General features: G+C 35.5%; 1 protein-coding gene across 1 annotated transcript in view; it reads left to right on the forward strand.

The window, feature by feature from the left end:
- The window catches only part of LOC117423481 (cohesin subunit SA-1), a 39,381-nt gene that overhangs the window by 19,459 nt on the left and 7,227 nt on the right, over positions 1 to 12,695 (forward strand). Inside the window, exons 5-27 of the mRNA XM_034039340.3 lie at positions 808 to 904; positions 993 to 1,069; positions 2,600 to 2,804; positions 3,196 to 3,347; positions 3,696 to 3,769; positions 3,859 to 3,982; positions 4,270 to 4,368; positions 4,527 to 4,606; positions 4,772 to 4,879; positions 5,615 to 5,729; positions 5,917 to 6,034; positions 6,200 to 6,303; positions 8,642 to 8,734; positions 8,915 to 9,004; positions 9,178 to 9,381; positions 9,701 to 9,771; positions 10,015 to 10,102; positions 10,318 to 10,398; positions 10,867 to 10,959; positions 11,346 to 11,520; positions 11,779 to 11,918; positions 12,184 to 12,285; positions 12,454 to 12,602. Of these exons, the coding sequence (XP_033895231.1) occupies positions 808 to 904; positions 993 to 1,069; positions 2,600 to 2,804; positions 3,196 to 3,347; positions 3,696 to 3,769; positions 3,859 to 3,982; positions 4,270 to 4,368; positions 4,527 to 4,606; positions 4,772 to 4,879; positions 5,615 to 5,729; positions 5,917 to 6,034; positions 6,200 to 6,303; positions 8,642 to 8,734; positions 8,915 to 9,004; positions 9,178 to 9,381; positions 9,701 to 9,771; positions 10,015 to 10,102; positions 10,318 to 10,398; positions 10,867 to 10,959; positions 11,346 to 11,520; positions 11,779 to 11,918; positions 12,184 to 12,285; positions 12,454 to 12,602 (2,639 nt within the window). The remainder of the gene's footprint in view (positions 1 to 807; positions 905 to 992; positions 1,070 to 2,599; positions 2,805 to 3,195; positions 3,348 to 3,695; positions 3,770 to 3,858; positions 3,983 to 4,269; positions 4,369 to 4,526; positions 4,607 to 4,771; positions 4,880 to 5,614; positions 5,730 to 5,916; positions 6,035 to 6,199; positions 6,304 to 8,641; positions 8,735 to 8,914; positions 9,005 to 9,177; positions 9,382 to 9,700; positions 9,772 to 10,014; positions 10,103 to 10,317; positions 10,399 to 10,866; positions 10,960 to 11,345; positions 11,521 to 11,778; positions 11,919 to 12,183; positions 12,286 to 12,453; positions 12,603 to 12,695) is intronic.

Consider the following 12,695-nt stretch of genomic DNA (forward strand, 5'->3'; position numbering starts at 1 on the left):
GCCTAACCGTTTCATTATGCACACATGGTTTAAAAAAGAAAAAAATAAATGAACAAATAGTTTTGGTGGATAGAAACTGAATGAAACTGAACACCCAGGGAAATAGTCAGTTTCTGACCCCTAGTCCTTGTTTCTTTCTTTTTTCAGGTTGAAAAAGTCCCTTGGGTCAACAGTCAATACCTTTTAGAGTTTTGAATGTTTGAATCAGATCGCTGCATAGTCTTCTTTGTTCAAGACTGAATAGATTGAATTCTTTAAGACTGTCTGCATATGACATGCCTTTTAAACCCGGAATAATTCTGGTTGATCTTCTTTGCACTTTCTAGAGCAGCAATATCGTTTTTGTAGTGAGGTGACCAGAACTGAACACAATATTCTAGATGAGGTCTTACTAATGCATTGTAAAGTTTTAACATTGCTTCCCTTGATTTAATTTTCAACACTTTTCACTATATATCTGAGCATCTTGTTGGCCTTTTTTGTAGCTTCCCCACATTGTCTAGATGAAGACATTTCTGAGTCAACATAAACCCCAAGGTCTTTTTCATAGATTCCTTCTTCAATTTCAGTATCACCCATATTGACATTTTTATTGCCTGCTTGCAGTACCTTACACTTTTCTCTATTGTCCCTGAGAACATACCTACAAAGAGTCTTCTGGAATACTAATGCTGCAAGGAGCACTAGTACAAATACATAATATATTTTAAGAATTAGTTTGCTTTGTTTAAGGTCTTAACAGTATGTCTTCCTGGAGTTATATTTATGCAAGTAATGTCTAACAGGACTGTGTTCTTTTCTCTGTAGGCTGTAGTTGATGACTGGATTGAGTCCTACAAGCAGGACCGAGATATAGCACTTCTGGATCTGATCAATTTCTTTATCCAGTGCTCTGGGTGTAAAGGTACATTTAAATTGCATTATTGTGGTTTAATAAACTAATATCAGCCATCTGTTTTACACAGGATAATCTTGTTGCGGTCTGTCAACAGGCACTGTAAGAATTGAGATGTTCCGAAACATGCAGAATGCAGAGATTATCAGAAAAATGACAGAAGAATTTGATGAGGTAAGTTCTCTAGTCAGTGAAAAGAGCAGGATAGAAGTTAACTGAATTGAATGTTTGTTGTACCCAAGTGTATTGTATACTGGACTGTACATTACACTTTTGAAACTAGATCTTGAGACTGGGTCAGTTTTGAATAAGGTGGTTTTTATGGTCAGTTGGTGATCTACCTAATAATAGCGTTTGATTGGTCAGTCTAGTACAATATCGGTCCTTGGGGCTATTACATCATCTTGGGGAAGTCTGAAGATGCTTTTTTTTTTTTCTAAATGGTTTTATAATCACGGAATAGTAGCTGTTAGTTTTAATGTCTGGTGTAAGCGGAGCAGTTAGGCAAATGCATTATTGTACTGTAGTCTCGTAACTGCTGTTTTTCAACACCACTTTGTGACGCATGGGAGGGGAAAACTCTGTCTTAGTATATTTCATTTAGAAAATTCAATAATGAGTTCAATTTAATTAAGTGAAGTACAGCAGATGTATTTCTAAGGTGTGCCAGAAATGTATGATCACCTAGGTTCGCACGTTCCAAATTAATGCCCCCTCCCCCAGACCTAGGAGTTTATGTTGACTCAGAAATGTCTTCATCTAGATAATGTGGGGAAGCTATAAAAAAAGGCCAACAAAATGCTTGGATATATAGTGAAGTGTTTAATTTAAATCCAAGGGCAGTAATGTTAAAACTTTACAATGCATTAGTAAGACCTCATCTAGAATACTGTGTTCAATTCTGGTCACCTCGCTACAAAAAGGATATTGCTGCTGTAGAAAGAGTGCAAAGTACATGTCCTATGCAGACAGGCTAAAAGAATTGAATCTATTCAATCTTGAACAAAGAAGACTATGCGGCAATCTGATTCAAGCATTCAAAATTCTAAAAGGTATTGACAATGTCGACCCAAGGGACTTTTTCGACCTGAAAAAAGAAACAAGGACCAGGGGTCACAAATGGAGATGGATAAAGGAACACTCAGAACAGAAAATAGGAGGCACTTTTTTTTACACAGAGAATTGTGAGGATCTGGAACCAACTCTCCAGTAATGTTGTTGAAGCTGACACCCTGGGATCCTTCAAGAAGCTGCTTCTGGGAAGATTCTGGGATCAATTAGCTAGTAACAACCAAACGAGCAAGATGGGCCGAATGGCCTCCTCTCGTTTGTAAACTTTCTTATGTTCTTATTGGAGGATCAAGAGTATATGGAGAAGTCTGAGTGTCACACTTGCTTTACATGTTATGTGGTGGATTTAAGTCATGATGATTCACTTACGACTCCAATTATTTTTGCTTTGGTAACTCATGACAATGAATAACTTTAAGTAAAGCCTGTGTGCATATATTTGACAATAAACTACCATTAGCCACATTTACAGAGTGTTAAAATAAACTGTTTATCTATTTACAGCTCAGCGGAGGTTCTAATTGTCTTTTAAAGTGCATGTCCACTACTTCCATATGTTCAACTAAACATTTAGAAGTATGGGAAATATATTCTTAACAACTTTTTTTTATGTGTATTTGTTCTGTCTTTCAGGACAGTGGTGATTACCCACTTACTATGCCAGGTCCTCAGTGGAAGAAATTCAGATCAAACTTTTGTGAATTTATTGGGGTGCTAATTCGACAGTGTCAGTACAGTATCATTTATGACGAGTATATGATGGACACTGTTATTTCCCTACTTACTGGGCTTTCGGACTCCCAGGTCAGAGCCTTTAGGCATACCAGTACTCTGGCAGGCAAGTATATTATTGTGTGTTTTATGCATAACAGCCAAATGTTCTTGGGTGGGGGTATTGTAGTTTCCTTATTCAAGGTAGAGTCAGCAAAGATAGATAGGAAAGAGAAACCTTTTTTAGACAGTTCAGTAGCTTGGTAATACCTGTTGTCTGCTGGGTGAAAAGAGGCTCTTGCCTTGACAATAGGAACGCAGGTTCCTTAAGTGGGTTGCTGTATGTCATGCGAATTGAATATTTTCAAATTGGTTTAAAAACAAATTGCGCCCTCACAACATATGAATGTTTGTATTACACATTGTTTGCCATTTTCATTGTTGGTTCAATAGGATGTATTACTAGTTTTTAAAACACAGACCCAATTACATTTTGTGTTGCATTTCTTATTTTGTAGCTATGAAGCTTATGACTGCCCTTGTCAACGTGGCCTTGAATCTGAGTATCCACCAGGATAACACACAGAGGCAATACGAGGCAGAGAGAAACAAAATTGTAGGAAAGCGAGCAAATGAGAAATTGGAGTTGCTTTTAGAAAAGCGTAAAGAGGTAAAAAAAAAAAAAAAATTATATATATAATATGAATTTTGTGAATTATGTAGATCATTGTTTTTCAGCTATTTAAAAAACGATTTTTACCACCAATATAAACCTCCAACAGCAAAACCTCAAATATTTAATCAGGTTTTTTTTTTTTATTTAAGGAAATTGGCAAAAGTAGAGCTGCTTAAAAATAGTACAAATGGTAACAAGAACTGCTTTTTCATAAACACTATTAATTGGGTGTGGGAAACTACTGCCCAAGTAAATTTCCATCTGTCCTAAAAATGAATGTGTTAGAATGGAATATTGTACAGAAGTTATGAAACATGTTTTTTTTTTTTTTTTTTTTTCCAGCTTCAAGAAAATCAGGATGAGATTGAAAATATGATGAACTCTATTTTCAAGGGTATTTTTGTTCACCGATATAGGTAAGCATTTGTTTGTGAAGACAAATTTCGGACGAAGATTTATTTATTTTTTAAAGCTGAAACCCACATCTTTCTAAATATACTTACAGGGATGCAATTGCTGAAATCAGAGCTATTTGTATAGAGGAAATTGGTGTTTGGATGAAGATGTACAGTGATGCCTTCCTTAATGATAGTTATCTCAAATATGTTGGTTGGACTCTGCATGACCGGGTAAGTTAAGATTCTGTTTTAGAAAATTAGTTTCCATGCCTTTTTATACAGTTGTATTTCAGATATGTAACTGTGTGCTGTATATACTAAGAAATTGTCAGGGACAGGATCTATAAAGCAAAAGCACAACTTGGTACAGATGAGAAAACTCCTCTATGTGTGTTCTCTCTTATCTGGAGAAATGCATATAAAGAATGATTTATTTTAGAGTTTCTCTGTGGTGTCAGTCAGTTGGCTTCTTTTTTGCTCGTTAACCTTTCTTATTTTATATCACATTCTCTCATTAGCAAGGTGAAGTCAGGTTGAAGTGTTTGAAAGCTCTGCAAAATCTCTACACCAACAGGGAACTCTTTCCAAAACTAGAACTTTTCACAAACAGGTTTAAGGTAAGAGAACTGGATTGTTTCATGACTTCACATCTCTACAACAGTGTTTAGTTTTGGTTATCTAATTTTGTAACACGCAAGGCTGTGCTATAATAAAAAAAAGTCAATATATTCTTTAATCCTTGTTCTAATATTCTTCAATGGTGTATCTTTTTCAGGATCGAATTGTGTCCATGACCCTTGATAAAGAGTATGATGTAGCTGTAGAAGCCATTCGATTGGTGACTTTAGTATTACAGTGAGTACAGTTCAAAGATTATTTCTGAACTTGCAACCTGGCTCTGCTATATGATTCTATTTATTTATTCTATAGATCCCCAGAAATATTAACTTGACAGAGTATTGTAATATTGGCTGTACTGCTTTGCGTCTGTTTTGTTGACGAGTTTGGTGAATGTTTCAGAGGGAGTGAGGATGCCCTCTCCAATGAAGACTGTGAGAATGTGTACCATCTGGTGTACTCGGCCCATCGCCCTGTGGCAGTAGCAGCAGGAGAGTTCCTGCATAGGAAGTGAGTCTGGAATTAAACGTCTTCCTTTTTACCATTAGTGATTTTCAGTAGGCTGTAACTTTTCCATAAATTCTTTAGATATTGCCAGGTGTTTATCAATGATTACTTTTTATTGATAGACCCAGCATTTGTTTTACAGCCACAGCACTATTAAACAGTGGCATTGCTATTAATAGTGTAAGGGAAATACTTAAGGATCTCATTATTTTTTAGTTTGTCGTTGCTTATAAAAAGCTTGTTAAAATAACTTTTTATTGAGGTTCTAACATTTTTGTGGGCTAGTAATATTTGACTTTGTTCAGGTGCATTTTCTTACATTTAATTACATGAGTTCTGATATTTGTACTTATCACGCGATAGACAAAACCTGGACAGATCTTAAGAACTTGTACTTCTAATTAACAGATGTCATAAAAAAAAGGGTACTTAATCCAGATGTTTAACAAAAGACAGAAGAATTTTATCTTTTTTATGAATAAATACAAGTATTTATTTTATGGCGAATATGTTTTCTAAACTGGCCTGTTAAATGCATTATTCAAAAAGCATAGGTGGTGACAGTACTATATCAACCTTTTATCCCTGTTTCAAAGGGTTGCTATTATTGGTATCATTGTTATCATTATTGCTCAATTTCTTTGAAGGAAAGGACATATACAGTTCTTTTTGTGCACATAACAGAATGAGTATTCAGGTTACATTATTTTATTGAATTTTTTTGCTTTTCCATTATAGGTTGTTCAGCCGTCATGACCCCCAAGCAGAGGAGGCCTTGGCCAAGAGAAGAGGGAGAAATAGCCCTAATGGAAATCTCATTAGAATGCTTGTACTGTTCTTCTTAGAAAGCGAGGTAAGTGTGTTGTGTATAATCAGGAATACTGATAACTGCATTAAGGAACCCATATTTTTTTCAGACTTTAAGGGTGTATTTTTAGTATTTATTTTCTTTAGTTTTATTTCTGAAACACTGATTAGACTACAGCTGTTACTTTACATTATTGTAAACAATTATTTTTTTTCATATTTTTTTATGACAGCTACACGAACATGCAGCCTATTTGGTGGATAGCTTATGGGAAAGCTCACAGGAACTGCTAAAGGACTGGGAGTGCATGACTGAATTACTGGTGGAGGAGGCTGTTCAAGGAGAGGAAGGTAGATTTATATTTGTGTGTTCACTAAATAAATCTAAGCTTTAAATGTTGCTACAGCTGTTGCATAATTTACACCCTGATTATTTTGCAAGCCAGATTATTGCAATGCATTGTGGAAGTTTGTATTTTGCAAAATAGTCATGTGTTTTTTTGTTTTTTTTTGTAGTATTGTCAGACAGACAAGAAACTGCACTGATAGAGCTAATGATGTGCACCATTCGACAAGCAGCAGAGGCTCACCCTCCAGTTGGCAGAGGAACTGGAAAGAGAGTAAGATCTTTCGTTGGTGTTAAAATGCCAGTTGTTGCCAAACGCTTGTCTGGAAATACACAACCTGCAGACGTTCTAAACAGCAACTCTTAGTTTAGCATGTTATCTGAAGTGTAGTTGATAATATCGGAACAAGTAGTCTCTTCCACTACGATTTTTATTAAATAAATAAATGATGGATACTGCCTGAACATTTATGAAATGATTTCAAGACCATGTGTCTGTTTTCCTGTTTTAATTTAACAAATGAATGGTTCTTAAATAATACTGTATTTCACTGACAGTTTATTGTGGCATTTTCCTGACATACTAAAAGCTCTGAGCCGGGTTGCTTAGTAACCAGTTTAACCGCTGCTTTAATGTCGCCTTGCTATCTTTATTGCAGGTTTCCTTGGTTGCTTGTCAGTAAGGCTGTGATTTAAGTCACGGTTGACACGGATTCTGTGATTTTAGTAGAGAACATTAAACTTTACCAACACAACTTGAAATTCCACCTTATCCAAAAACAAACAAAAAATACGCTTTCACAGTTTAGCTAATGATGTTGAACTAGCTCGGTTGCTTTACTTTGCAATGTAGCCGTTCACGCCGATTTTGTCAACCTGCAGCTGCATTTTTCAATGCCTGTCGGGTCTTTGACCCAAATCAGGCAAAGCATCTCGGCATAGCTGAGAAAGCAGTGTTTTTGAGGCCATTCTACTGTTTGAAGACAACTGTGTAACACAGCGTGAATGCCGTGCTTACTACAAAATTCTCAGTGAATTGAAATGCAACAAGTTCTGGAAAAACATGGAAACGAGTTTCACAACTCTTGCTGTAATTATGTTCTGCATAAAAAATAAAAAAAAATGTACTTGGGGATGGCCGGCACTCCAGAAAAGCATCAAACATGTACAGCATTTTGTATCAGAATATGTAAACAAACAAACCAAAACGAACAAACTGCAAACTGTACCACAGTAGAAGCAACAGATGAGTCTTTTAACTTCAAATGTTATTTTTTAAAGTAAAACCTACAGTTTTTGTTTGCTGTCCTGTAGAATCCCCACCAAATGTCATGTAAAACTAACATTTTTGTTTATAGTTGTATACTCTGTGAAGCTTACCATTATTATTATTATTTTTATTTATTTATTTTTTTACAGGATTAAAACTTGAACCTGATGTTGTGAAAACCATATAATATTTAGATTAATTTTCCCCTTATCCTACTTCTATAGACAGACCAATTTTTATGTTTATGTAGGTATATATACTGTATTTAATTTACCGTGACTGATTTTTAGTACACATTTCTGTGACAAAATCCCAGCTTTACTTATCATTTATTAAAACAGGAATCACAAATCAAACTAAAAACATCACTCGCCTGAATCAAAAAGATTGAGGTTGGCTTGTCAGAAATATTGAGAGGAATTTACCACAGAATGGTCATGCATTAAAAGTAGTGTCTCAATCTAACGTCTACTGTGAATACTGCCAGACAGACTTCTCGGTGAAACAAATGGGTTTTGAGGTTTAAATAACGAATTAATTATTGGATACTACACAGCATTTTGTGTTTTGTTAGTTGCAGAGTAGTAAAAATGTAAATAAACTGTTAAATCTTTCTTGAGGTGATGTTATTTTTTATAAAGTTTTGAGGTTGAATATTTCAGTCCAGGTTTGATAGCACTTACACTTAATTTCTAATATTTAAATCCAGAATAAATAGAATTCCAAATTATTGGGGTTGTTAACTTCTAAATGCCATGTGTTTACAATTACCCAAATTATAGATTGAACAGCAAAAAATGAGGTCATTGGCTTGCCAGACCCTAAGAACCTTTTAATTTCTAGCGCTAGCAGCCCCTGGCCTTCACAATCGCTTGCTCTATGAAATACAATTGTAACGGTGAAGATCGCATGGTTATTCACGGAGAATTCCCCCAAAAAGCAGACATTTTAGTATAATTGGAGCTGTATGAGCAGCTTATCTACCGTAATGTTTGTCTACTTAAAATAACCTTGTGGACATGCAGACACAACTGTACATATACTGACACACACTAAGTATTAGAAGAAAATGATACGAAATATCACTGTACTTTGCATAAACCAAACCAAGAGTCAGTTCACCACAAGAGGGCCACTTATGACCATGAAAACTAGTAATTCCTGATAAAAATGGTATTGCCTTACCCTCTAACATTTACTGCTTAATACTATTATCACATCTAATAGTAAATCATATAATGGTAAAAAAAAAGTGTGCCCACGTTATTTTAAGAGTGTGATATTCATGGTAAACATGCCCAGTAGCAATGATGACATAATGTGATAATCTACTTTTTCAAAGGTACTGACTGCCAAAGAAAGGAAAATGCAGATTGATGACAAAAATAAGCTAACGGAACACTTCATTATGGCACTTCCAATGTTGCTTTCCAAGGTAAGAAGATGGACTTATTTTTAAATGAGATGGAATTATTTCTTCCATTTGGTAATCCTGATAAAGCACTGACCTTTTTGTTTGAAATATCTGTATAGATTTATGTGGTATTTTGTCACCCCCTTTTTGTTTTTTAATGTATTAATTGGATGATTTTAACATTTATTTTCCTTTTTACAGTATCAAGCTGACTCTGAGAAGGTGGCAAACTTATTACAAATCCCTCAATATTTTGACCTAGACATCTATAGTGCAGGGAGGATGGAGAAGGTAGGATTTAACATTGTTACATGGCTGGTTTCTCTCTCTTGCTCGCTCTCTCTCTCTCTCTCTCTCTCTCTCTCGCTCGCTCTCTCTCACTTGCTCTCTCTCTCTTCCTTCCCCCAAAAAGAGCAATTGATATGTAAAGGGTATTTTTTTTTTATTTATTTTCTTTCACCTAGCACCTAGATGCCCTGCTAAAACAGATCAAGTTTGTGGTGGAAAAGCAAACAGAGACAGATGTGTTGGAAGCCTGCAGTAAAACGTATAGCATTCTGTGCAGTGAGGAATACACCATCATGAACAGAGTGGACATTGCCCGCAGTCAGCTCATAGACGAGCTTGTGGACAGGTTCAATCATTCAGTGGAGGAACTGCTGCAAGAGGTATGGTCTAAGAGTGGAATGGTCTGCATTACTCTGTTATATAGTATGTTCCTGACTACACATCCCATTGATGCTGTTTTGTTGTAAAATACATTTTAAATCCAGTATTAGGAAAAACAAAACAAAACATTAATCATATAATACCTAGGACACATTGAGTGTACCGAGACAAACATTTCCCTTTACTAGTATAAAAACGTAATGTGCTTAATATAACAGGTTACCTGACTTGGGATTTCATAAACCTGTCTTCATCAATCCTCATTTTAGCCAAATTTCTCATCTGTATACCATCTGAATTTGTTTATTGTATTCTCAGGGTGAAGAAGCAGATGATGATGACATTTATAATGTACTTTCAACTTTGAAGCGACTAACAGCATTCCATAAGTATGTGCACAACATTTCATATCTGTATCTTTTTAGCTACAGACCAGCCCTGTTGTGAACATTCTGTTAAAAAAAAAAAAAAAAAAGTTATTCAATATCTGATGTTAGCCTTTGCTACCTCAGAAGATATTTTTGTTATGATGTTTACCATTGTTTCTTATTAATTTCATTTAATGGCATTGTTACCCCCCGATGGGTAAGTTTTTATAATGCTGATCATTATTCTTTCTCTTTGTTTGTTAGTGCACATGATCTTACCAAGTGGGATATGTTTGGAAATTGCTACAGGTTGTTGAAGGCTGGTATCGAACAAGGATCAATGCCAGAGCAAGTAAGTATCTTCAACTACAACCTTTGCTTTATACACGCATTTATTTTCTAATACAAAATCCCAGATTCATTTTCAAGGTGCATTTTTATTAATTTGGTTATTTTGACCTTCTGTTCACTATTTATAAACCATGTTGCATTTACTGTATATTTGATGAAATTGTCATATCAAAGCGTTTTTGTATGGCTGTTAAGGATTTTTTTTTTCTGCTGCAGATTGCAGTACAGGCCCTGCAGTGTTCTCACTACTCTATTCTCTGGCAGCTGGTCACAATTACAGAAGGATCCCCATCCAAGGTAAGCTTCAGAGTTAGAATAACGGCCACTGCATAGGTCTTGAGGGCCCCATGCCCCTAGGGTACATCAAAGTTCTCATACATTTAGTTTCTAAAAGTGCAGACTCTGACCCTTGTGGTTATCAAGGAATCCTATATTTACAGTGTATGTAAGTGATTTTTGGCTGCTGATATTATTGAAATAAAGAACAGTGCAAGCTTGAGGGACTGTTTTACAGGATGTGTTTGTGGTATTCAGGTAAAGTTGTTCTCTGATGTGATGGGCAGTGGAATTGGCATTCTCCTAGTTGATAAAGTGAGCGCATGCTTGCAAGCAATTACTTAATAGCAAGTGCATTTTAGAGACTTTGAGAAATACAATTAAAATTTACAAAGAATGTTCCCTTGAAATTAAATATGGAATTCCTTTACTTGTAGGAGCATTGATTTAAATGTTCACTTGCATTCACTATGATAATTTGGTTCACAGGATGATCTAATTGCACTAAGAAAAGTTGTCAAGTCTTTCCTTGCTGTTTGCCAGCAATGTTTATCGAATGTCAACACTCCAGTTAAAGAACAGGTATGTTGGGAATTCACGGCTAATTAAAAAGGCAACACTTACTATAGCCCTTTAACTACTGCCTTATGTTGTACTAATGCAGAATACTCCCAATACATATGCTATTTTATACTAAATGAAGTTGCTGTTGCCAAAATACTGTAGTAACACTTTGTATCTCTTGTAAAGGAAATCTTTTTGCGAATTAGGTTTGCGAATTAAGTGCAATTTTTTATTAAGTAGGTGGAATATTGTAATTATGTAGGTGAATTATTGCTAATATTTAAATTTGCTTGGCTCCTTTTGCAGTACATGCTACAGGGTTACATATAGCTTTACATGCAGCAAAGCTTTGTTTTTATAAGACAAATATGAACCTATTTCATATATGGAATTTGCTGTTTCAGGCCTTTATGCTCCTCTGTGATCTTCTGATGATCTTCAGCCACCAGTTGACGTCAGGAAGCAGGGAGGGGCTGCAGCCGCTAGTGTTCAATCCAGATATTCCGCTTCAGAATGAACTCCTCAGCTTTGTGATGGATCATGTCTTCATAGATCAAGATGACGAGAACCAAAGCATGGGTAAGGAAAGCCGTTTGCATGACCCCAATATCAGTATTATCTGACTGTGCCATTAGTTTAATTAAGTAATTGCAGTTTTTTGACTCCCAACTGAGTCACAATACTGATGGAGATCTAATTATCCCTTAAACCTTTAAACAGGCCTTTGATTTGTGAACACATAACCAGTGGTGTCCAAGCTTGTCAAAATATGTTCTCTTTTTTTAATAATCTGGTTTTAACACATTCATATGTAATACTGGTTTGTGTCATCCACAGAGGGGGATGAAGAAGATGAAGCTAATAAGATAGAAGCCCTACACAAGAGGAGAAACCTATTGGCAGCATTCAGCAAACTCATTATCTACGATATTGTTGACATGCATGCTGCTGCTGACATCTTCAAACACTATATGAAGGTAAGCTACTGCATTTCTGTTTCATGGCATATAACATTTAAAATCTATTGGTCTAAAAATTCATGCTGTATGTTTGAGAACATATGCTGTGTATAACACTAATTTATTTGACAGAAATTACAGAAAAGTGCAAATACTTGATAATATACACTAATTTGTGCTATATTGTGTGCATTAGTCACATGAGACAAAGGGAGATTAGATTAATTGAAGTACTTTATTTAAATGAAAAGTTGAATGTGTGTTTTTTTTTGTTTTTTTTTAGTACTACAATGATTATGGAGATATCATTAAGGAAACGCTAAGTAAAACAAGGCAAACGGACAAGATCCAGTGTGCCAAAACTCTCATTCTCAGCTTGCAACAGGTAAGGAGACGTGATTGTTTAAATGAAATGAACTCTCAAGGTTAACTTTTCAGTGCTGTAAATGAACGAGTTGGTAGCAGTTTACTTCATGTAATGAATAAGTTTTATGGGTAAAACATTTACAAAACTTTTTTTTTAATGTAATTGTTTTGATGTGTCTTTGTCTAGCTCTTTAATGAGCTTATTCAGGAACAAGGACCTAATCTGGACAGAACCTCCTCTCATGTCAGTGGAATTAAGGAGCTGGCTCGCAGATTTGCGCTTACTTTTGGTCTGGATCAGATCAAAACGAGAGAGGCTGTTGCAACTCTGCACAAGTGAGTTTCAATAGACTAGCTGCTTCCAGAAGAGATTAATAAAGCAGAGCAATATGATATATGCCGCTAGACTAGACATGACTTTTGTCGCAG

Source organism: Acipenser ruthenus, chromosome 17 (genome assembly GCF_902713425.1).
Source record: "Acipenser ruthenus chromosome 17, fAciRut3.2 maternal haplotype, whole genome shotgun sequence".
Classification (NCBI taxonomy): domain Eukaryota; kingdom Metazoa; phylum Chordata; class Actinopteri; order Acipenseriformes; family Acipenseridae; genus Acipenser; species Acipenser ruthenus.